We start from the raw sequence: 23,283 nt of genomic DNA on the forward strand, positions 1-23,283 counted from the left end.
GGGGCTTCAGACTACTACGCTCGCCGCAGTATTTACACACGTTTGTGTGCAGCATCCAGAATGTTGCACTTGTACACAGTGTCATAAAATGATGTACATACACACGTAACGTACGAGATATTAAGATGCAATAGGTATATAATACAAATATTATTCTAATCGATGTATTTTGCATATATGCATGTCTGTTAGAGTTAAGAAGATAAGAGAAAAAAAAAAGTTTTATGTGGAAGCAGATTTTTAGTTGTTGTTTTTTTTTGGATGGTTTTTAATCTTGAGACGAGACACTGACAATATCCACTGGTGTGATCTCCACCACGAGTGTGTGCGTGTGTGTGTTTGCAAATGACTTTATGTGTACATGTGTGCATATTTTTCTTGTACGTGAACGTTTTACCCCCCAACACAACTGAAACGACAGCCATTTACAGGGGCGTTGTTGTTGTTGCTTTAAAGGACCACACCAGGGTTTTTAATGGCTCCATCAGCTCATTCTATGATATGTTATGATCTGAATTCTGATTTTTTTTGTTTGTTTTTTGTTTTTTTTGTAGAAAGCTGTGGTCTGATATTTCTATTATTGGTTTATCTAGACTGAAACAAATACAAAGTTTAGGCTACGAGGATTTGTTAAGACGAGACTGAAACAAATACACAGAGTAAGCGTCCTTGTAACTTCTTGCTCTTTGGATTATTTCATTTTCAAACAACTGAAAAGTCGACTTTCTCATTCAACAAAAAGCTGCAAGCGACTCGTGCGTAAAACGTCCCCAAGACCTGTAAACAGACTTGTAAAATCATTAACGTTTACCCTTTTTAAAATGATATATTCGATATATATTTGGTCATTAAAATGTTAGAATGACAGACACTGGTACGGTCCTTTAAAAACATTTGGCTTGAACTGTTTAGGAAAATCTGGTTGTTTTTTTTTTGTTTTTTTTTTCGATTTACATCATTGTAATCTCTTTACATTTCCTTTTTAAATTCGTAAAAGTGTGATGTATTTTGAGCTTGATTAGTCAATAATTATTTTTTCCATGAGTCAATCAAGAAAGAGGAAAGAGACGGACGGGGTGAGGGAAGGTCCACGCATGAGAATGTAAAACCGCAGCCGCTTCCACGGCTCTCGTCCTTCGTGGGAGTTTTTTAAGCCGTGGCTTGCGTCTCTTCCTGCAGAGGGGATCGCTGGAATCTGCTGCGTTTGACTTTTGTTAGAATTTGTGCACATCAGCAGCATCATCATCATCATCATCATCTTGTGTTTGACTCCTCCAGCTTCGGCTCGGCTCTCTACAGCGCGCGTTGCCAACGACGGTCTCTCTCCGAAAAAATGGCCTTAAACTTTCACCGCAGGACTTTTCCGTCCACTTCTGGCACCGAACTGACTTCTCTCATCTCTCTCATCTGCGCTGGTGTCAGGAAAGACCTCAGAAAAAGCTTCTTTATGGATGTTGAGTGTTTATATTTATAGTCACGAGAAAAGTAAAATGCCAATATTTTAAAGAATGTTACGAGATAAGGTTGTATGCTGTTAGTATTATTTTATACCCTTTGTTTTCCTCGATGACCCCGAGCTACTGTCACACTATTTTGTGGTCACATAGGATTAAGTCACACGAACCAGAGGAAAAAAAAAAAAGAAAAAAAAAGACATCACGCTGAATAAAAACAAACGACAACAAAAAAAAATGATTTGAAAGAATTAAGGTGTTTACTCGTCTTAATTTTCTATGAGATTTTAGACATTAAAATGTAGAAAATTGGAAAAAGAAACTGGAGGAAGGTTTTAAGCAAGATTTTATTAAAGTGTAAAAAACAGAAAAAAAAGAAATAAAGATCACAAACCAAAGATGTTACATGCTTGAGACGTGCTACGTTATACAATGTGTCCTACTGTTCTATCGCAACAGAAAGTCTTGAAAGAAAAGTGTTGAAAACACTGAAGCTGACTAATGTGTTAAAGTGTCCAAACAGGATGTGATTGAGACAGATTTCTTCTCGCTCTGTGCTGACATAATTCATATGAATTCCTGTAGAAAATATTGTGTACATGTCTTTGTTGCATGTTATATCCTCATTTTCCTTTTATTTCTAGTCTGCTTCTCTGAGCTGCAGTCTTTTCTCAGTGGACAGATTATTATAAAAGTCTGGACTACAGCTAATTTAGTGAGATGAAGCTTTTATATCTGGGATTCATTTATGTGGATGTTACTCGGACATGAATCACTGGGGATGGGCGTCGATAACCGGTTCAATTCATCGATATCATTGGCCTTCGTGCTTCTCGATCCCACTTATCAGTGCCAAATCTTCACATCCCAGTCCAGATGTTGGCTGTGATGCACCTCAATGTTGTTTGCCAACCGCCATAATACAAAAGAATGAGAATCTTTACGTTGAGGCGCTTCGTTATCAACGGCAGAGAGGCTGAAATGGTCCAAAGTGGCTTCACTTCAAAGTAAAAAAGGGCCACAATTTATGCAGCACCGTGATTTCAAGCACAAAGACGCATTTGTCGACATATTAAATACGAGTCAACGAGTGCAGCTATCGCCAAGTCAGTGGCCAGTTTCCTATGTTACTTACATAAGCTCTTATCTCTTATTCAGAAACTCAGTAAAATTGTTTACACGAAACCACGAACGCCTACTTTTTCTAAACCAAAAAGTCACAGGAGGAATTGATAAGGGAAGAATCGGAAATCAATAAAGTTCTATTGATGTCCATCCCTTTTACCCCTCCCCTCAACCCATAGGACCCATGGGTCCCCCCCCCCCCTCCCCCCCCGCCAACAACCTCCTGTTACCAGACACCACAGGACACCCTCAGAAGGTCCATGTCCATTCTCTGATGAGAGTTTTGGAGACACAAGGGGAGACCTAGACAATATTAGGAAGGTGGTCATAATGTAATGGCTGCCTTAGTCACAGTTGGGTCTAATTGCCGAAGACTCGTAGATTTTCTTGCTATGTGCACAAAACGTTCAGTCAGAGGAAAGTTTCTCCTGATTCAACTCATATTTAACCTCGACGCCATTTGCAACAATCTGTAGTAACGTCTCAACGATGTTAGTCAGACATTTTGAAGATTTTTGTTTTTGCAGGCGTTGAAGCTAGACTTAATAAAACCCAAACGAGTTCCTTAGTTCCTGCCACAACAGATACTGTACGTAATGATCGTTTGAATAAAACCACATTCAAAAGAATATAGAAAACGTCTAGAAAATAGGCTTAAAGCAGAGCTCTTTCTTTAGCTGACGCCGTCGGACAAATGCAAAGTTTCTTGAGAGGCGTCTTCGGAGCCTCCTCACTCTTTGCACGTCGCCGTGTAGATCTTCATCTCTCCGTCCTCGACCAGTAAACTCGTGTTGAAGGCCTTCTTGAAGTTCTCCGTGAAGGTGAAGTCGGTCTCGAACCGGACCTTGTTGGCCCAGATCAGGGTCGTGCCCGGTCTGCAGAAGTGCTTCATGGTGACCAGGAGCTCGGGCAGGAAGTCGTGGTGGTAGACCACGTCGGCCGCCAGCACGTAGTCGTACCGGTACACGGACGACGGGTAGTTCTGCTCCAGGTCCTGGCCCCAGGACAGAGCTGCCACCTGGGGCGTGTGTCGGCAGCGCCCCCTGGTGTTCTTGCTCAAGTTGTACCTCAGGTTGGACAGGACGTCGGGGAGATCGGTGGCTGTGACCCAACCACCTGAAGACAGGTTGAACACAACAACAACATATATAACATATCTCAGGTGTGTGTCTGTGTGTGTACTTGTACAGATATCTTTCTGAGAACCAGAATAGGGATGTCCGATAATATCGGCCAACCGATAATATCGGCCGATAATATACCGATAATATCGGCCGATATTAGCCTATTTTTGTAATATCGGCCGATATCGTTATTGGTTTTACCACCGATAATGAAAACAGATAACATACTACACGGGTTGTGCTGCTGCTGCTGCTTGTGGGGTCCCGAGACATTTACCAGCACGCGATTGATGATCTTATCAAACCGCACGAGGAGCCAAAACAACAACAGAGTGTAGCTAGTGTGGCTAACAGGTTGGCTAACAGGTTGCTTGCTACCTAAAATTAGTCTGGGCGAGAAAAAAAACAAAAAAACGCCTGCATATATCGCTAAACCACATCGGTTGATTTAGTCGGAATCGGAAATTAAGAATTTGGACAATATTGGCTATCGGATGTCGGCGAAAAGTCAGGCATCCCTAGTTTTAAAGGTTAAAACTCAGTTTTAGGGTAAAGATTAGAATTAGATTATGGTTATAGTTATGGTTAGGATCAGGATTAGGGTCAGGATTAGGATTAGGGTTAGGGTTAGGATTAGGTTATAGTTATAGTTATGTTTAGGATTAGGATTAGGATTAGGGTCAGGATTGGGATTAGGATTAGGTTATGGTTATAGTTATGTTTAGGATTAGGATTAGGGTCAGGATTGGGATTAGGATTAGGGTTAGGATTAGGTTATGGTTATAGTTATGTTTAGGATTAGGTTATGGTTATGGTTATGTTTAGGATTAGGATTAGGTTATGGTTATGGTTATGGTTATGATTAGGATTAGGGCCAGGATTGGGATTAGGATTAGGGTTAGGATTAGGTTATGGTTATAGTTATGTTTAGGATTAGGATTAGGTTATGGTTATAGTTATGTTTAGGATTAGGATTAGGTTATGGTTATGGTTATGGTTATGATTAGGATTAGGGTCAGGATTAGGATTAGGTTATGGTTATAGTTATGTTTAGGATTAGGATTAGGCATTTAGTTGAGATGGTTGGGATTAGAGTGAGGGGCCAGAGAATGCATCATACCAATGAGTGTCCTCACAAAGATGGTCATACAAGAATGTGTGTGTGTGTTAGTGTGTGTTGAAAGAGTGAATAATAGTGTGTGTTGAAAGAGTGCTTAATAGTGTGTGTTGGAGGAGTGTGTGTTAGTGTGTGTTGGAGGAATGTGTGTTAGTGTGTGTTGGAGGAGTGTGTTGGAGTGTGTGTTAGTGTGTGTTGGAGGAGTGTGTGTTAATGTGTGTTGGAGGAGTGTGTGTTAGTGTGTGTTGAAGGAGTGTGTGTTAGTGTGTGTTGAAGGAGAGTGTGTTAGTGTGTGTTGGAGGAGTGTGTGTGTTGAAGGAGTGTGTGTTGGAGGAGTGTGTGTTAGTGTGTGTTGAAGGAGTGTGTGTTGGAGGAGTGTGTGTTAGTGTGTGTTGGAGGAGTGTGTGTTGGAGGAGTGTGTGTTAGTGTGTGTTGAAGGAGTGTGTGTTAGTGTGTGTTGAAGGAGTGTGTGTTGGAGGAGTGTGTGTTAGTGTGTGTTGAAGGAGTGTGTGTTAGTGTGTGTTGAAGGAGTGTGTGTTGGAGGAGTGTGTGTTAGTGTGTGTTGAAGGAGTGTGTGTTAGTGTGTGTTGGAGGAGTGTGTGTTAGTGTGTGTTGAAGGAGTGTGTGTTGAAGGAGTGTGTGTTAGTGTGTGTTGAAGGAGTGTGTGTTGGAGGAGTGTGTGTTAGTGTGTGTTGAAGGAGTGTGTGTTAGTGTGTGTTGGAGGAGTGTGTGTTAGTGTGTGTTGAAGGAGTGTGTGTTGGAGGAGTGTGTGTTAGTGTGTTTTGGAGGAGTGTGTGTTAGTGGTTAGTGTGTGTTGGAGGAGAGTGTTGGAGGAGTGTGTGTTAGTGGTTAGTGTGTGTTGGAGGAGTGTGTGTTAGTGTGTTTTGGAGGAGTGTGTGTTAGTGGTTAGTGTGTGTTGGAGGAGAGTGTTGGAGGAGTGTGTGTTAGTGGTTAGTGTGTGTTGGAGGAGTGTGTGTTAGTGTGTTTTGGAGGAGTGTGTGTTAGTGGTTAGTGTGTGTTGGAGGAGAGTGTTGGAGGAGTGTGTGTTAGTGTGTGTTGAAAGAGTGATTAATAGTGTGTGTTGAAGGAGTGTGTGTTACAATGCGTTGGAGAAGTGTGTGTTGGAGGAGAGTGTTGGAGTGTGTGCGTGTGCGTGTGTTAATGTGCGTGTGTGTGTGTTCGTGACGCACCGAGCAGCGCTGCGACCACAGACACGAGGCCGGTTCCGGCTCCGATCTCCAGGACGGCTTTGTCCACCAGACTCAGCTGATCACGGTGAGAGTCCAGGTGGTGGCACAGAGCCAGAGCCTGAGGAGCATCGGTGCTAACGTTACCTTCAGGAATAACAGACGACGCTCCGACGCTCAGTCACTGTCACCCTGTGTGTGTGTGTGTGTGTGTGTGTGTGTGTGTGTGTGTGTGTGCGTGTGTGTGTGTGTGTACATGTTTAAAGTCAGGACTTTATTTTGAATGTTATTTTAATGACACTTACACTTTGACTTTGTAAATCATTTTATTTGATAATAAAGTCATGTTGTTTTTTTTTTGTTTTTTGTTTTTTTTTGCTAATTTGCTGGTTTATTCCACAGTGTCACGGTCCTATATGTGGTTCTATAGGTTGAGGGGAGGGAGGGGACGCCTGTGGATCATTTCACAGACACTTGATCAGTTTGGGATCCAGTGAACTTGGAGGCCAGGTCGACACTTTTTGCTGTTCTTCATGTTATTTTTAGTTGTTCCTAAAGCGTTTTTCTGTGTGTGTCTGTGTCAGGCTGCATCCTGCTGGATTTACGTCTGTGTAGTACGCGTATATATGCACATAATTAAGGGTATATGGGTCAATTAATGTTTATATATATATCAGAATTACTTTATTGATCCCAGGGGGAAATTCATTTTTGTTACAGCAGCTCCTACTCAAAGTGAACCAAAGGCAATAATATTAAGAATACACAATGTAAAAAACATCAATGTAAAACCAATATAAGCTTATTCTGTATTATTGGGTTAATTTTACACCTTTTTGCTATTCGCATTTCTATTTTGATGCTAAACTGCATGGTGTTGATTTTCTTGTTGTATTTTTCAACTCAGTTTTTAAATATACAGTTATCTTCATTTCCAGCTGTATCCATATACAATTATACATATTCAGGTGTTAATTAGACTTAAAATTATTTAAAACTAACATGTTTAATTAACAAGGGCAAGACAGGACGCCATCATCAACAAAAATGCATCTTTGGAGCCTTAATGTGTAAATAATTTGCTCCGTTTAATAAAGATCCCGTACTTTTTGTATCCATACATTGTTAGTGGTCGGATCTAATGGTTATACTTTTTAATGCAGCTGTCAGTAATATATTCAATAAATATTTCTTGGCCCTCCCCTCTGATCCCTCAGGAATCATCCCCAGTAGTTGGTAGGTTCCCGTGGAATATGTTGTTGTAAAACCACTTTGATGGGATGTTATATTTAGTAGGCGTTTTAAATTATCTCCGTGGTATCTTCCAGTAATAAATCCAGTCGGATCAGGATTAATAATGTGGGTGATTATCTGATTAACACGTCCGGCTGACATGTTGATTTAGTTTTTTCTTTTCTGTTCCCTGTAGTCTGATCAGCGACGGATTCCTCAGTAGCTGCATTATTCTTAAAATCTTTTATACTTTTATAGCATTTAATAAAATACAGCATGGAACATGAACGCTGACCTCATAAACTCATAAACTCCCTTTCAAATCCTACTTTCTATCTTTTTCCTGAGCGTCTGCTCTTCCTCTCGATGCAAAAAACCAAAAAAGGTTGTGAAGTTTTTGAGGTTTGAGATCAGACCAAACAAGCGACTCTGTTTGATTTGTGACTCTAGAGCAGAGAACACTAACACGTGCAATAAACGCCACTCAACTCACCGCCGGCCATATCATGCCCCCGTACGAGTCGAGGCCTTCTTCGATGACGATCTCCTGGCCGACGTAGTTGTAAACCTCTTTACCTACTCGGAAGAAGAACCTGGGAACCCAGGCCGGTTTCTGTTGCTTCTGGGCGTCTGTTTCCGCATCTTAAAGATATAAAGTTTAAACAGTCGAGGTCTTTGCAGTGTATGCGGTCCTCTCCTTTTTCGTCTTCATGTCTCTTTTCTGTTTTTGGGTTTGTGGGATGTGCGCAAAGTTTAAAGGTTAAAGGGTCGTTTACCAGTTGTCAGCTCGTAAAACTACTGGACGTAAGGAGACAAGTTGGGAACCATATATATGGAAACTGAACGAGAGACGGACAGAAGCTCTTCTCAGATTTTTTTGACACAGTTTTTTCTTGTAATAAACCTCTTTGAATGCAAGAGAAAACTTGTCAGCCGTGATCACAGTCTGCAAATCGAATGCAAACCACAGTAGTTCATCTTACCTGGTTCCTGCACTTCATCTTCTTCTTTTTCCTCCTCCTCCTCCTCTTCCTCCTCCTCCTCTTCCTCCGTCCTCATAGAATCGGTTTCCTCCGCAACAGGCGTGGACAAAGTATCCATTTGAAATGCTCTGTTAAAGCAACAAAAGGTGCGAATACATTACATTCTATCTATGCACCGATCAGGTATAACATTATGACCGCCTCCCTAATAATTGCGTCGGTCTCCCTTGTGTCTCCAAAACAGTTGTGACTCATCGGAAGGTACATATAATCTCATACATTTTAAAGTCAGTTTATTCCACAAGTTTGTGGTCATATACGATGATCAGTATCAGCCATAACATTACGACCACCTTCCCGATTAAACCTTCAAAACGGCCGTGACTCATCAGAGAATGGATCAGATCAGTTCGGAGGCCGGGGTCAACACCTTGTGCTGTTCTGCGGTGTTTTCGCATGTGGGTCAGGCTGCATCCCGCTGCCATCAAAGAGTGTCATTGCTGTGGGGGGGTGGGAGGTGGGTGCCTGGTCTGGTTTAGGCGGATGCTACATGTCTAAGTAACGTCCAAACGAAGGAAAAGAAGTTTCCCAGCAGAACAATGAATTGTCACAAGTTGGTTTAAACGTTATTTACTTCTCCTGTCAGTGGTCTTAATGTTGTGGCTGATCAGTGTACATACTGAGAGTCTGTTACTTATATGCTATTGTAGCTTCGGCTTTTATCCAGCATTTATTTTTTTATTCTAACTTTAGTTTCATGCAGAACAACAAGCATAAAACCTCTGTTTATAATCATGTAGAGAAGATCAGTGCAGTCACAGCCCCATTACCAAACACGTCCCATGCCCCCTAACACACACACATATTCAGTATCATTTTTAAAAGTTAAATACTTATACTGAAAACTTAAAACCCATGCAACTTACCTGTGACCTCTCGACTCACCCGCCAAAGATATCGGGGCCGACTCGAACTGCATCTGGAGACCTGGGACGGCGAGGTTATAGAGTCTCAGCATCCTGCAGGACACACCCATCATCATCACAAGGGCACAAGGGTATTTTTAGAGCCCTGCTCGCTTAGAAATCGACACAGGCTGCATACGAGGGCAGAGCGCACGTAGATATTAACACAACGAGTCGAGGTGGGGGCCGAGAGGAGAAGGGGCAGAATGGCGGGAATGCGATGATATCAACAGGTCTTGGATCCAGTGATGTTCAGGGACTTCTCTGCTGGAGCCGACCGCTGGTCTGCGACCTCGCGCTGGATACGCAAACAAGGGAAGACTAATCCTTTAAACTCGGCTTTGAAACAGTTCACAGCTTGTTTAGGATTTGGCCACGAATGTGACTTGTTATGCTCCTAATGCATCACTTTTCCTCTGCAGTCTAAAATAGTCACAGGGTCGGGGGCACAGTGGAAGATAAGCCCACTGAGAAAGCAGGACCATACGCGATTTGTGTTTGGCATGAACGCGTCTTGGCGGAGAGCTGGCCGAATGTTGGTGTGTTATCACGAAACCATTTCAAACTCGCACGCCCCACAATGTCTATCGAATCTTGTAATCCCCTCTATTTTGCATTAATGAATGGTTTGTAAGTCGCTGTAGACGCAGCTATAAAAGGACATGTTTACTTGTGTGGACACCCATAAGTGGAGGCTGCAGCATAAATAGAAAATGAACAGCGAAAAAGCAGCTGTGATCATATGAAATACATCTGCATGGGATTATTGTGTATTAATTGACATTTAAAGTCTTATAAATGGCAAAATAAGAGATATAATTGCAATTCAGAAAAAAAAAATTGAAATAAATAAATAAATTACATGCTTGCTTTTGCCACACTGGCCCCAAATGGCTTCGCGCCATCGCTTTACCAGAGATGGGAGGTAACGGGATCAGACTGGCATGCAATCCCCATATATCAAGGCCCTGAAAAAATAAGGCCACTGCAGTAACATGAACCTCAATTAGACGTCCCTCGGTCGCATTTTAACAGCCTCTGTCCATAAAGTATCACCATCCCGGTGTGTCAGGTATCGTCTGACTAAGTCCACTCACATCCCAAGATGTGAAATTCATCCCGGGATCCTGGGGGTGCTCTGGTGCTTTGACAGGCAGTGTGCGTGGGGATTAGGTCATTGCCCAGCTGTGTCACGGATGTGAAGTAAGACCCGTCACGCCCCGATGACAGCGGCGGCTCCTCGGTTCACCCAAAGGTTGTTTGCTTGCTTTTAAGCGGCTGTCGAAAGAGCGGCGACGTTAACTGAGATCCCCCCCCCACACACACACACACACACACACACACACACAAGGACGCAGGCAATTTTCAGCTGCTGCGTGTTTGTTTGTCTTGACAATGTTGGCGACATTCACCGCCCTCCGCTCGGATAATGCCGCCCCTTCTCTTTCATCCAGTTCATCTCCTGCGGGCCAAACGGAACATATCAGGGCAAATTGTCAAGTGCAAGAAAACCACCCTGAAAATGCTCAAGGATTTGGAGTCAGAAATAGACACCAGGTTTCATAGGTCACATGAACAGTAAGTGACTCGCTCCAAGATAATCAAGCTAACTGGTTAGTCTCCACTTTCTGCATGACTTTGGCGGCACAAACACCCCGACGCGGCCGTGAACTTCAATTTGACCTCCTTGAAATGTTTTCCAGGTGAAGTGTTAACCTCTACTTGGCCATCGTTGATGGAAGCTTTTGACAATGCTGGCGACAACCTGATGGGCGACTTGAACTTGACTATCGACCTCCTCTTCCTGTATTGGCACACCGATGTGATGCAAGGCTATGAAAAGGGAGGGATAGGTGTTGAAACCATTCTTCCATTCTATAGTTAGCTTTCGTACTCCGCGTGTCACTGCCCCAGCTCTTATTGTAAATTTGATTAGTGAATCATAAAACTAAACTAAAAGGTTTTAAAATCATGCAGTGGTCCTGTAAGCCCACTCAATAATAGATGCACAGCATCGACGCGCTGTATCGTCCCTTTTTAACGATGATATCCAGTTGTTATTCTCTTAAATCTCTTCGAGCTGACATCCACAGACATCTGCAAAATGCATTGGTAATCTGTTCACCAGCCAATTATTTCTTTCACACACTGTGGCTACACATGCAGTGTATAAATTATGGAGAATAATTGGTGAATATATATTTATAGATAATACTGATTCCTGACGGGCTTCTGCAGGCTTTCTGGTCTCTTCTACCGGTAATAAAACCTGATCATAGCGCGCATACTCACACAGCAACAAACCCCCTATTTAAAAATCTATTCGGTCATCAGAAATCCACTGGAAAAATCCAGAGCCGATGCGTTTGCCCACATTGTGAGTGCTGTGAGCTCACCGGACCGAAACAACAAAGTGAGCCTGAAGTACCGGAGATTGATGACACCCAGTGGGAGGTTTATCCCTGAATGTGGGGCCCCCGGGCGGATTTTTATTATTCAGAAGTCACAGACACACCAACGTAACAAACAGTAAACATCAGGAGTCCTCGTGGTCCTTTGTCCTCCTGTCCTTCCTCCACGCCCGGTACAGTTTGATGCTCAGGCTGGGGAGGTCGTACAGCTCCTCCAGGTGGAAGCGCTGACGGAAGCGGTCCACAAAGCTGTTCTCCGGGTCCAGGCGGAAGCGCATCGCCCACAGGATCTGAGTGTCGTCCTGGCACAGGTAGTCAAAAGTGTCCATCAGCTCCTGCAGGTAAGGGTGGGCGTAGACCACGTCGGCCGCCAGGATGTAGTCGAAGCGGTGCGTGGCGCGGGGAAAACGCTGATCCACGCCCTGTCCCCAGACGAACTCTGTCACCTAGAAACAGAAAATGAGTCAGGGTTGATTTATCACGCACAATCTTTCGGTGCGAGCTGCAGGGGAAAACGTAAAAACCTACCAGAGGGATGTATTTGCATAGGCCCTTGGTGTTGCGTAATACATTGTACTGGAGATTCCCCAACACATCTGGTAGGTCAGTAGAGGTCACCTTAGCGCCTGGAGGGAGGCAGAGCATTAACAGAGCACGAGACACAAACAGGAACTTTTAATAAAGCCGGTAGCTGGGCTGTTTTCTCCCGTACCTAAGAGGCTGGCTACGATGGTGACGAGCCCGGTTCCAGCTCCCAGTTCAATCACGTTTTTGTCCACCAGGTTGTATTTGTCTCGGTTGGCCTCTAAGAAATGACACAGCACCATTGCCTGTGTGTGGGATGAAAAGTTTAGATCATACCGCACAGTACAGGTGGTAACGTGCGCAGGATGTAAAGTTTGAGGGCTCACCGAGGGCCAGAGCACGGCTCCATAGAGGTCTGTGGACTCTTTGATGCGGATCTGCACGTCAGAGAAGACGTATCCCTCCCAGGGCTCCGGGCCGAGGACGGACGGGTGGAAACTATGAGCCATTATAGCTTTGGCCAGCTCTGCATCCTCAGCAGCACCCGCCGCGTCTACGGGTCACACAGGTGTTAGCACAGGTGTAATACAAGTTAATACCAAAAATAAATAAGAGATGTCCAGGTGTAATTAATCATATTAATTATGACTAAATTACTTTTAGGTGAATGCAGCTTTTAATGTCAAAAAAAAAAAATAATAATAATGTTGCTCGGATCCAATAAAACTCATTCAACCAAATTTGCATGAAACAGTTCACAAGTAGTGATATACAATATATATAATGACTTTTGTTGATGTTATATTTTTGGATATGTTCAAGACATATGTTAAGATTTGAGACGACACAACCCCGCTCACAATGTTGATTAGAATCTAATTTCAGCGCTTTTTTTCTGTCTCACTTCCTGTTTAATTTTGCAGAGGAAGATTTATCTTCTCTTCACCTCATTTTCACATTTTATTATTCTGAGGCAACTATGTCTGTATGGAGGACCAACTCTGCCATAATTTAAAGTAAATTTAAAAAAAAACTACGGATATATGCCATAAATAAATAAATAAGTAGCATTTATGGCTTATATTTGGGTATTTATTTATTAATTTATTTATTATGGCATATATATGTACGTATTTATTTTTAATTATTATGTCCTCCATATTTCAGCCTCTAACTTATTTCATTTTTATTTAAAAGAACTTGGTGCTCATCTGCAAATCTGCCGCTCTGCATCTGTCCTTTGGAAGAAAGAGAAAAATGCAGGCAACAACAACATGATCATGTTTCAGGACAGCTGTGCAGCAGCGGTACGGTTTCTTTTTACTTTTTTACCTAAAACTGGAACTGATGTACTCTTAAACTAAGAGCACATCGTCACACTAACGTTTGTTTCTCTGCTCTATAAATCAAGTTTATAATTCCCCTTTGATGCTGTCGCGTTGGTTTTTTAGTCAAAGCTAATGGCTACTCGGAGCATCTGAATCACAACTTCAGTTATGCAACGCTGGCTTAGAGAAAAGGTCAGGGGAGCCCCAGAGAGCAATGATCCAAAGACTGAATGAAGTCAGGAAGTGTGTAAGAGTCCATATGTGTTATGCTTTTGTGTGTGCATAAATGTTTACATTAGATCCATGAGATTTCCATTTTTCTGCATGCAAACAAACTCTCTTAATTAGTGCATATTGCTGGGAACAAATGAATGCCACAGAACTTTCTGTTGAACATTACTACAAATTCTCACCTTCTTGTTTGGTCTTGGGTTCCTCCATGGCCTTACACTGCTGAGTTTCCATGTCAGAGGGGCGAGAGCGCCCAAATGAGGAGTTCTGCGGGGGGAAAGGCTATACGAGCCTCAGCGGTCCAGAATAAAGTCCTTTGGATTCGGGTCAGCGCGGTTCGTGACCTCCAGCGGGTTTTAAGTTACACGCAAACACAGAGTTTCCTCACTTCTTGCCCAACAATCCCACAGCGAGCCTCAACTCCACCCCATGTTTCTAGCTGCCTGTGGGCAACGATTTAAACCGCTACCCAAAGCAGAAACGGTGACTGACAGCAGCAGCTGCCCTGCTGGGACCCGGAGAGAGGAGGGGAGGAGTGACGGCTTTTAGGTCAAGATAGATGGAACAACAAAACACACACAATTTACCAGCAAGTTAAGATAGAATATGATGCACAGACGAAAGTAGATATTTATGCATATATTGTGCGTGGGTTTGCATTGAAGTGCCTGCAGAAGTGAAAGGTGAGTTATGTGCAACTTCAAAAGGATGCATCACAAAGATTTATTACAAAATAATGCCCTCACTCTCTCACATTTACCCCTAAACACAAACAGTTTACAAAATTCATATTCATATCACAGAAAAGTTCGTCAGTTAAACTCACAAATATCAAACATAACATCACACACACACTGGTTTTCAATTCATGTTTGTTTGTGTTCAGTTTGACGTCCTCACGTCTTCTTCGCCCTGCCCCGTCCTCTCGCCCGTCCTCTCCCCCTGGAGCTCTTCGCCCCGCCGCGGCCTCGGCGGTTGCCCTCGAACACGGAGCGAGCGGTAACCATGGCGACCCGCTGACCTCCATCGCTGTCCTCCCCGGAGCTGCTGCTGGTGCTGCTCGTCGTCGTCGCCTTCTGAGGGGGAGTCCTGGTGGACTGAGGGACGGTCTTTACCGGCAGCGAGTCCAGACTGGAGCCGGAGCCGACGTCCTTGAGGGGTGTAAGAGGAAACTCGGTGACCTCTGAACCCAGAAACCCTCCTCCCGCCACCGGCCGCCCCTCTTCCTTCCCTCCTCCTCCTTTCTTCGGAGTCCCTTTCTTCAATTTGGACGGGGGAGGCATTTCCTCCTCGCCGTCTTCCTCCTCCTCCTCCTCCTCTTCCTCCTCGTCTCCTCCTTCCCTCTCCTTTCTCTTCATGCAGGTCACCGCTCGGCGAAGTCTCTGGCTGCGGATCGCCTGCTTTTCATGTTGCTCCATGCGGAAGAACGAGTCGATCCGCAGCTGGGTCTGAAATAAAAAAAAAATAATTCAAAATGTAACACAAACTTAATGGAGATGTTCAAGAGAGTGGGACAAATAATAAGAGCTAATAAACACTGTTAGCCACCATAGCAGAAAGTATACTGTACATAGTTGAAGTATTTATTAAAGTAAAGTTTTGGGTTGCTTTGTATTTGTGCTACAGTTCCTTTCATCCTTTATTTTAACAAACTACCTGAGCTATTCATTTATTACTTTTCACATTCATTATTACACAGGATGAGATGTTACAATCCCTTGTGCCCAAATCCCAGACAAAACACATTTAGAAGCCAAGTCCCACTGAAGAGTCGACCAGCAGGTTAGCAGTCAGCTACCAGCTAGCAACCAACAAGAAGACACCAGCTAACTAGCCTAGCCTAACAGCTAGCAAGCAGTGTGCAGCACATCACTGGGGTTTTCAAGTGGGCATCTCCCTTCACCGATTAAGTTATGTTAGGCCCACGACACCTTAAGAAGTCCTGGAGTCCTGGTGTCACCCCCCCTTCACCACCGCGTGACTTTCAACCACCGAGAGATTAGCTTAGTCCTTTTTACTGCTATTCACCAGAATAAACAATTCAGTCAAATCAGTGGTGAGGGTGGGGGAATAAGGAAACAAACCCAGGTTCATTCATGCTTTCAGTTCGTTTATTTTAACTTAAACATCTTAGCTTGTAACTAAACTACTTACTCATTAATTTTGATTCATTTCAGTCAACTTAATAAATAGTTTCCTCCAAGCTAACTGTCTGAATTTACAGAGCTAGCTTACAAACTATGTTAACTCTTAATTATTTCACCTATTTCAACTAGCTTGTTCCTTACTTTGTCTCCTACTGGGACATGTTCACTATACATTACTGTTTCTCTATTTAAAATGTTTGTTCACATCTAATCATTTATCTGTGTATTTAGCTAAGTTAACCACATCAATTAGGCCCTGACTCGTCCAAGTCCAGTGTTTCAGCCATTTATCCGTCATCTGCAGCCATTTAAACTGGTAATTAATGATATTTAGAGCTATTTTCTACTATTTATATGTAGCCAATAATTTTAGCTGACAGGTACGGAACTTCTCTTTTGTTAAGGGGCCACAACTAAGTCATGTTCATGGGCAGTTCACTGGTTACTTATTTTTACTCCTGTTTGGTTGTTTGCTGCACAAGTACCTGCATGATATATTTTCTGATGAAATCTTAACATCACTATTTTCGGATGAGTTACCTTCTGAGTGTTAAGCTGCTTGATCACGGGCAGAAGCGCCTCCTCTGTCCTCCGACTGTTCCAGCCAAAACGACTCAGGCAGAATGTGAACGACTGGTTAAAGAAACTTTTTATACATTTACGGGCGCAAAGACACACACACACACACACACACACACACACACACACACTCACACACACACGTCTGCACACCCAGATAGAGGATATTCTTTGATCATGTCGAGCTGCGGGCGCCCCCACATGAAGGAGCTGTCGGACTCGTCGACAGCGGGCTGCAGGTAGGCCTGGGCCACAGCCGGGTTGGGAAATCCAGGCTGCAGTTTCAGGTCTTTCAGCTTCTTCTTCACCTTCGTGTGTCGAGGATCGGCCACGAGACGCTTTTTTTCCTGAACCTCAGACCACCAGTTACTGAGGAGAGGAACGCATTTAGATACAGAAACCATCCATACTTCTAACTTTTATTATTACACCTAAGGTTCACAGTAAAAGATTATCAACACCCGCGCCCTGTTTGAGACAATGTTTTGTCCCTCAAGCTATGTTCCTTACGCACATATTTCTTCCCTTTTTTCTACTTTTCACTTTGTTCTTTATTAGTTCTGTTGTTTTACCTTAAAACCTCAATAAACCGTACCCCTAATCTCTTGTGGATCATTAAAAGTCTATTTGTCTAAGTGATAAAAAACAGAAACCATCAAGAAGTGCAATATTTTTGCAAACATAACACATATTTATTGCAAATATAAGTGGATACCTGAACTGCGTTAGCGGCTCTAACCCCGGCCCTGGAAACTCATTCAGTATCTCCATGCCAGTGACGTATCCAACCCCCGGCACGCCTTCTGTGTAGTCACTTCCGAGCAGGTAAGCAAGATTAATCATTTTAGTCCTGTCCAGACCTGAATGAAAGAGAAAAAGATAAATAAAAAAAAAGAAAAAAAGAGGTGAGATAAAAAGGTTACCAAACGGTGAGGAAGAGACGAGACCTCGTGCTGTGTGATTTAGTTGCCTGTTAATTGGCGCCAACGCCAACACCTGTCTCTGATATGTGCAATATTAGCTTATCAAATTCCTGTGGTGATGTGTTATCTTCGCACTATTCGAACACTTTACGCACAGGAAAATAACACCTACTGCTGCGGCAGCTGTGCAGATAAAACTGCCTGCAGATAAAACTGCTTGCAGTTTTTTGGTAGATTTGAAAACGTGTTAAATGTGGACTGTTTAGCCGCTGACCCAGCTGGTTCTGCAGGTCACTGTACTGGTAGTGTTCCACGTATTTGTTCTGGTTGAAGAAGTTCTTGTACACGTGCCGCCCTCCGAACAGCCACACGTCCGAGTCGTCCGTGATGGTGCCGTGAGTCTGGTCGGCGCGGTCCAGAGCGGCGCACTGGGCCTCGGCCTCCATCGGCGCCACGAGGAACGGCACGCCGAACAGACGCAGCAGCTCCTGGTTAAAAACAGGAAAACAGTTCATCCGTCACTATGGTACATCGTTTTGAGAGATTACTTTTGCCAGAATTTCATAGTGTGACTTTAGGACAACAATCTTACATTTACAACCCCTTGGATGATAACAAACTTTATGCTCACGCTTCTCTGATCATCTCAGATAACGGCCTGTAGTTATCCACTCCTACATGAATGAACAATACTCCAAATTGTCTATGATTCCTCTTATATTCTCAAACTGTCCTGTAAGTCCTTCAGATTTGCTCTGGAGGTTTCAGGCCTGATTTTGTAAAGCGTCTCGAGACAATTTCTACTGTTATTGACGCTATAGAAATAAAATTGAATTGAGTTAGCTTCTTGTCATGACGGGATTAGCAGAGTTCAGCCACTTAGCAGGTTTTATTTTGGCGGTGATGTTATAAAGTGATGTATTAAATGCTGGTGCCTGGTGGCTTTAAATGTGTGAGCGAGCTGGCAAACACATCACACACAGGGCGACTCAGGGAATGTCTGGCAGAGGCGCTACAGAGAAATGTATCCCCCCAACCTGCTCTGGCCCATCTCCGTCCAGCGACAGTGCCTGAAAATTTATGTGTATTTTTCTTGTAAATCTCATCCGTCAACTGCTTTCTTAATGCGTGAGCCGCCTGTGCGTCTTCGGCTGCGTAAACAGCGGCTTTTGCGTCACCTGGCTTTCCAGGTACATCTGACCGGTGACCGTGTTCGCCATCCTCTCCTGCTGCTGCTTCTGCTCCCTCAGGCTGCTCTGCTGCGCCTGCAAAGAGCTCTCCAGAGCCTGCAGCTCGTCCTGCAGCACAACACAACACACACGCACACATGCACACATGCATCAGAGCTGCCACGTACACGTTAATCTGCCCAACAGCTGCGTCTGAAATGCAGACTACTGCAACGTTAAGAGAAATCACGTTAAAAAAAAATCACAAATTAAATTCAAACCATCAAACTTTTATCATATAAAACCATTTTTTACATTACTACATTGTTTACATTTTGTTTGTAGTACTATTGGAATATTGTACTATAATATTGTACTATTTTTTATGTGTTGTATTGACACATGTTCCTGTTATTTTTACCGCCCCATTTTAGCCAGTGGACTAATTTACTACTGCATGCTCCAGAGTGATCATATGACAGAGGAATGACCACCTCTCTGACGCTGTTTCAACATAAACTGAACATTATATATATCCATTAGATATATCCATCATGTGGATTTAATACAGGACTGTTATATCACATGCTTTAATTCCCACTGGTGTATCTAATAAACTGGCAAGTTTTAAAAAAAAAGCTGCAAAGTTTCAGTTCTAGGAAGCAGGAAGTAGAAAAGATACAAACCAAATCAAAGTGTTCCCATTCATTGGCGGCTGGAGTTTGTTTCGCCTCCGTCTCCGTTTCCTGCTCCAGTTCGCTCTCTTCACTTTGCTCCTGCTTGTCGTCTTTTTCCTCTGAATCCGGAGCAGCATCTGGTTGACTGTCACCCTCTGCCAGGCTTTCCCCTCCATCTTTCACACCATCTCTATCACGTGCAGGTTTTTTCTCTCCAACTATTACCAGCGAATCATCTGCTTCCTCCTCTGCAGATTCTTCCTCCGACACCTCAACAAAGCTTTCTGAGGAAACACACAACACACACAAGCAGCATGTTTTAAACCAGCTGCAGGTTTAAGATGTAACGAGTGCAGTGGGTCCCACCACCTGTAGCTGTACCTTCTGACTCCTCGCTGCTCTCTGACTTCATGTCATCTCCGTTCGTCTCCTCTGAAGTGAGCTTTTTATCTTCTCGTTCTGAGATCACAGGATGAACTTCAGCCTCTGCACTGAGAGGTTTCACACACAGCTCAGGGGAGAGATCGATGGGTGATGATTCTCCTCTCTCAGGCTCTTCTTCCTTCTCGGTTTGGCCGCTACTTTCTGCCCTTATGTTCCCCATCGACTCCATCGCCGCTTTGTTTCTCTGTCCAATCACTTCCTCCATCTCATCTTCAGAACTGCTGTCAAGCAAACGGTCTTTAACGTGCAAACTTAGGCCAGCTTGGCTCTTATTAAAATCTGATTTCTCTCTCGGTTTCCTGTCTTCTTCCTCTGAGCTGCCGACGACCACGTGCGTCTCAGGATGAACAGTCGCCTGCGGTTTGGTGTGGGAGCTCCCCGTCTCGTTCAGACGTTCGGCGGTTCCATCTCCCTCCTCGGTCAGAGCTCGCTGGATCGCCAGCAGCGTACGCGGGGACACGCCGCCGTTCTCCTCATCGGGGCCCGCCTTCTCCTCGTCCGAGCTGTCGTTCATAGCGGCCTGGATGGCGCTGAGCGTCCGAGGCGACGGTGGTGACGACTCTCCCCGAGGCGGTTTCGACTCAGAGGGTTTGGAGTCTTCTGAAGTGGTGGCCCGCGCTTCCTCCTCCTTTTCTTCCTCCTCCTCCTCCTCCTCCTCCTCACAGACGGGACGCCACAGGGGCTCGGGTTTGTCCGCCGCCCGTTTCCTGCAGCCCGACAGGGAGCTCCCGGACCAGGGCGCGGCCGCAGGTTGACTCTCGGAGGCAGTCTCACTCTTTTTGGAGCCTTGCATGTGAAAACAAAGAAATTATTTTTACTTTCATTTATTTTTTTATTTGTTTGTTTGCAGCATGTACTGAGAGTGGAACTATTCATAACAATAAAGCAGCTGCAGCATTCAACTGATTACACTATAACAATGGTTTCCTAGTCTTAGTAAACTCTTGTAGTACTCCAGAAATGGGGTTAAGTTTCCTTAAAAGACTGCTGAGAGTCTTTAAAGGCGCATGTAATTTTCTCAAGTTTCAGAAAGTGCATAATATCTCTAAATTTTCTTGGAAAGCTGGGTGGTGTTTGCTCATTCAATGTGAGAAGTATGAGGCATCTTGCAATTAGGGAAGGGAAAGTTATGACTATGCGAGTTTTGCCTTTAAACATATCACCACAGGTGACTCACCTTTTATAAGAATATAGTGCGAATTGTCTTCTGAAACCAGTCGATGTGACTCCACGCTGTGACTCTGCTGGTCTCCGCCCTCCTCGTAGAGCTGCGGCGCGTTGCCGGCGCGCTGCTGGCTCATCTCTTTCTCCACACACTCCAGACGCTGGTTCAGACGGTTCCTCTGCAGCAGACCGGCCAGCTGGTACTGGGAAAAGTCCCCTGAATGCTGAGGGGGGAGCGTGGAGCGGAGGAGTCAGCGTTTGAGTGTAACGAAGACGGAGCCAATTGTGCTCGACTGTGGGCGAAATGTACCTCTGGAGGTTTGTGAAACATGGTCCGCCGTCTTTTAGCGAACTCCTTCATGTCTTTGAGTATCTCGTGTTTCATTTCGGGGGGCAGGCTGGCAAAGTCCTCTGAGTTGATGTCCACTGAGTTGGGGTTGTCAAAAAATTCTCCCTGAGACACAACGAGAAATCCAGCTTAAACTGTCATATACAAAGAAAGGCTGCCAACGTACAGTACTAATATACATATAAAATACCTTCAGAACAAGTGACTTGTAGCGGTGAGTGTGTATTAGTTGATGCTTTTCGGGAAGTGAATATTTTACCTGACATGCGTGATGACTGTCAACCATGTACCCCAACTCTGTCTCTTCTTCCCCTTCCCCCTCCTCCTCCTCCTCCTCTGAGCTGCAAAGAGCAGGGATCACATTAAAACGATTATAGACCCAGTATTTAAGGTAAAAATACATGCATGCATGGTTAACATTAGCTTGTCCCTGAGTAAACAAAAGGAGAATTTGGTGTGAAAAAGAAAAGAAAAAAAAAACACAAAGAAAAAGCAAACCTGCTTTTAGATTTCTCCTCCGGAGGCGGCAGCGCTGGAAGAACGTACATGTCGTCGATCTCATCTCTCCTCACGCTTGAGAGGCTGGGCAGAGGATCCTTACTGAGGAGAAATGTGGGATACTTTAGACAGAAGCACTGAGAACTCAATGATTGTTTATTCTTTATTCTTTATTCGGATCCCCATTAGCTGCCACTCTTCCTGGCGTCCGCGTACCACAAAGTGATACAAAAGCACAATGTATTACACAGACATCTGAACCAAGAAGTTGAAAACGTTTACAGGACAAAAACAAAACATATCACGTAGATGTCAATTAAGTGATCCAAATTAAAAACACTTCCATGCAAAAGTCTAATAAACCGTTCATTAGTATCTCATTCCCTCATAGATGGTGAAGTTGCTTGTTGTTACTGTAATAGTCTCTCATAGCTTCCTTGGGACTTGCCTTGCAGAGTAAATTGGTGATTGTCCCAGGTAACATACTCCACATTGTGATTCAATACATTCAAAACCGATATTGCATCGGAAGAAAAAATATCGATATATTGCCATATCGATATTTTTTTCCCATCCCTTTTTAATTTATGCAGAGAAAAAAAATCCTTTTGCCAAATTATTCTGATCACCTAGGGATGAGTGCTTTTCACCCCCCTACGACTCCTTCCTTACCTGTTATCTCCAAGTGCAGCTTTGATGGCTTGTCTCTTCAGGAAGGTCTTAAGAAGCTTCTCATTTGTCTGCTTGGACTCACGGGTCAACTCCTCTTTCCTCTGCCTCCTCAGAGCCTGCAGGAGACCCCCGGTGAAAGCAAGGACGGAAGACAGGACACTAGATATTCTCAGCTTTGCAACTGTGATATTCAAAATCTGTTTCTTCCTCATGCATCCCACTTACCAGGGTCTGCTTCTTCAGCAGCGGTGCGTCCCCGTCAAACACAAAGACGGGCCTGATGCGGAAGAAGAGCAGCTTACAGATGCGGTTGAAGAGGGTGAGGAGGTGCGCGTTCTGGACGCTGTTGCCTTCACGGTCCCTCACCCCCTTCACTGCCTGGTTGAGCCATATGCTGATGTCTGAGGGGGTCTAGTTAAGGTTGAGCTGAGGCTTAACGCAAGTCAGAAACGCACATATTAACAAGAAGTGGCAGGACCCTGCTAGAAATACAAATAATGCATCACCTCCAGTTTAGGATACCGACAGCGAGGATCTTCCCTTCCAGTGTCTCAGGGTTGATGGGTCTCCCTGTGCTCTCCAGTAGCCTCCACAGTCCGTGCACTCCCATGATGACACTAACCCGGGGAAATATTAAAAATAAATAAATAAATATAAAAATATTAAAAAATGAAAAACAATAACAAATTCGATATGCCTCACTAAAATCTACCTTCACCGGAAAAAATCACTGGAGCATGAAAAACAAAAAACATCACAGCGGAACTTTTAAAAAGTGGTTGCAACCGTATTTTTCTTCCGTAAAGCAAATACAGACATCGCGCATGAGTTCCGGGATATTCACGTGTGAGGTTTATTAGACGGTTACACAGCCGGCTTTTGATGAGAAAATCAATTTTTTAATGTAGTTTTTATTATTGTTCTTTTTTTTCAATTTTATGAACACAGATATTAAGAAAAACAGACAAAACAAAATAC

At 43.8% G+C, this 23,283-nt stretch overlaps 3 protein-coding genes across 4 annotated transcripts; all 3 read right to left on the minus strand.

The window, feature by feature from the left end:
* Window positions 1–237: 237 nt before the first annotated feature.
* Window positions 238–9,264, minus strand: LOC125005305 (protein-lysine methyltransferase METTL21C-like). The gene is made up of 5 exons (XM_047580571.1): window positions 9,150–9,264; window positions 8,224–8,351; window positions 7,734–7,882; window positions 6,011–6,128; window positions 238–3,695 (listed from the first exon to the last, which is right to left on the minus strand). Exons 1-5 carry the CDS (start codon window positions 9,260–9,262, stop codon window positions 3,310–3,312), a joined length of 894 nt encoding a protein of 297 aa, XP_047436527.1. The 5' UTR covers window positions 9,263–9,264; the 3' UTR covers window positions 238–3,309.
* Window positions 9,265–11,620: 2,356 nt separating this feature from the next.
* mettl21e (methyltransferase like 21e) lies at window positions 11,621–14,138 on the minus strand. The gene is made up of 5 exons (XM_047581609.1): window positions 13,866–14,138; window positions 12,511–12,677; window positions 12,312–12,429; window positions 12,128–12,225; window positions 11,621–12,045 (listed from the first exon to the last, which is right to left on the minus strand). The coding sequence occupies exons 1-5, from the start codon at window positions 13,915–13,917 to the stop codon at window positions 11,725–11,727; spliced, it is 756 nt and encodes a 251-aa protein (XP_047437565.1). The 5' UTR covers window positions 13,918–14,138; the 3' UTR covers window positions 11,621–11,724.
* Window positions 14,139–14,352: 214 nt separating this feature from the next.
* Window positions 14,353–23,101, minus strand: ercc5 (excision repair cross-complementation group 5). Of its 2 annotated transcripts, XM_047581606.1 has the most exons (16): window positions 23,018–23,101; window positions 22,828–22,922; window positions 22,531–22,706; window positions 22,306–22,421; window positions 21,634–21,735; window positions 21,395–21,476; window positions 21,097–21,240; window positions 20,800–21,010; window positions 19,560–20,408; window positions 19,188–19,462; window positions 18,511–18,630; window positions 17,607–17,820; window positions 17,125–17,269; window positions 16,578–16,778; window positions 16,371–16,455; window positions 14,353–15,131 (listed from the first exon to the last, which is right to left on the minus strand). In XM_047581606.1, exons 2-16 carry the CDS (start codon window positions 22,913–22,915, stop codon window positions 14,580–14,582), a joined length of 3,360 nt encoding a protein of 1,119 aa, XP_047437562.1. In that variant the 5' UTR covers window positions 22,916–22,922; window positions 23,018–23,101; the 3' UTR covers window positions 14,353–14,579. The 2 variants fall into 2 exon arrangements, with proteins under 2 accessions (XP_047437562.1, XP_047437563.1); XM_047581607.1 differs by having other exon boundaries at window positions 22,828–23,076.
* Between the last annotated feature and the right edge of the window lie 182 nt (window positions 23,102–23,283).

Source organism: Mugil cephalus, chromosome 3 (genome assembly GCF_022458985.1).
Source record: "Mugil cephalus isolate CIBA_MC_2020 chromosome 3, CIBA_Mcephalus_1.1, whole genome shotgun sequence".
NCBI lineage: Eukaryota > Metazoa > Chordata > Actinopteri > Mugiliformes > Mugilidae > Mugil > Mugil cephalus.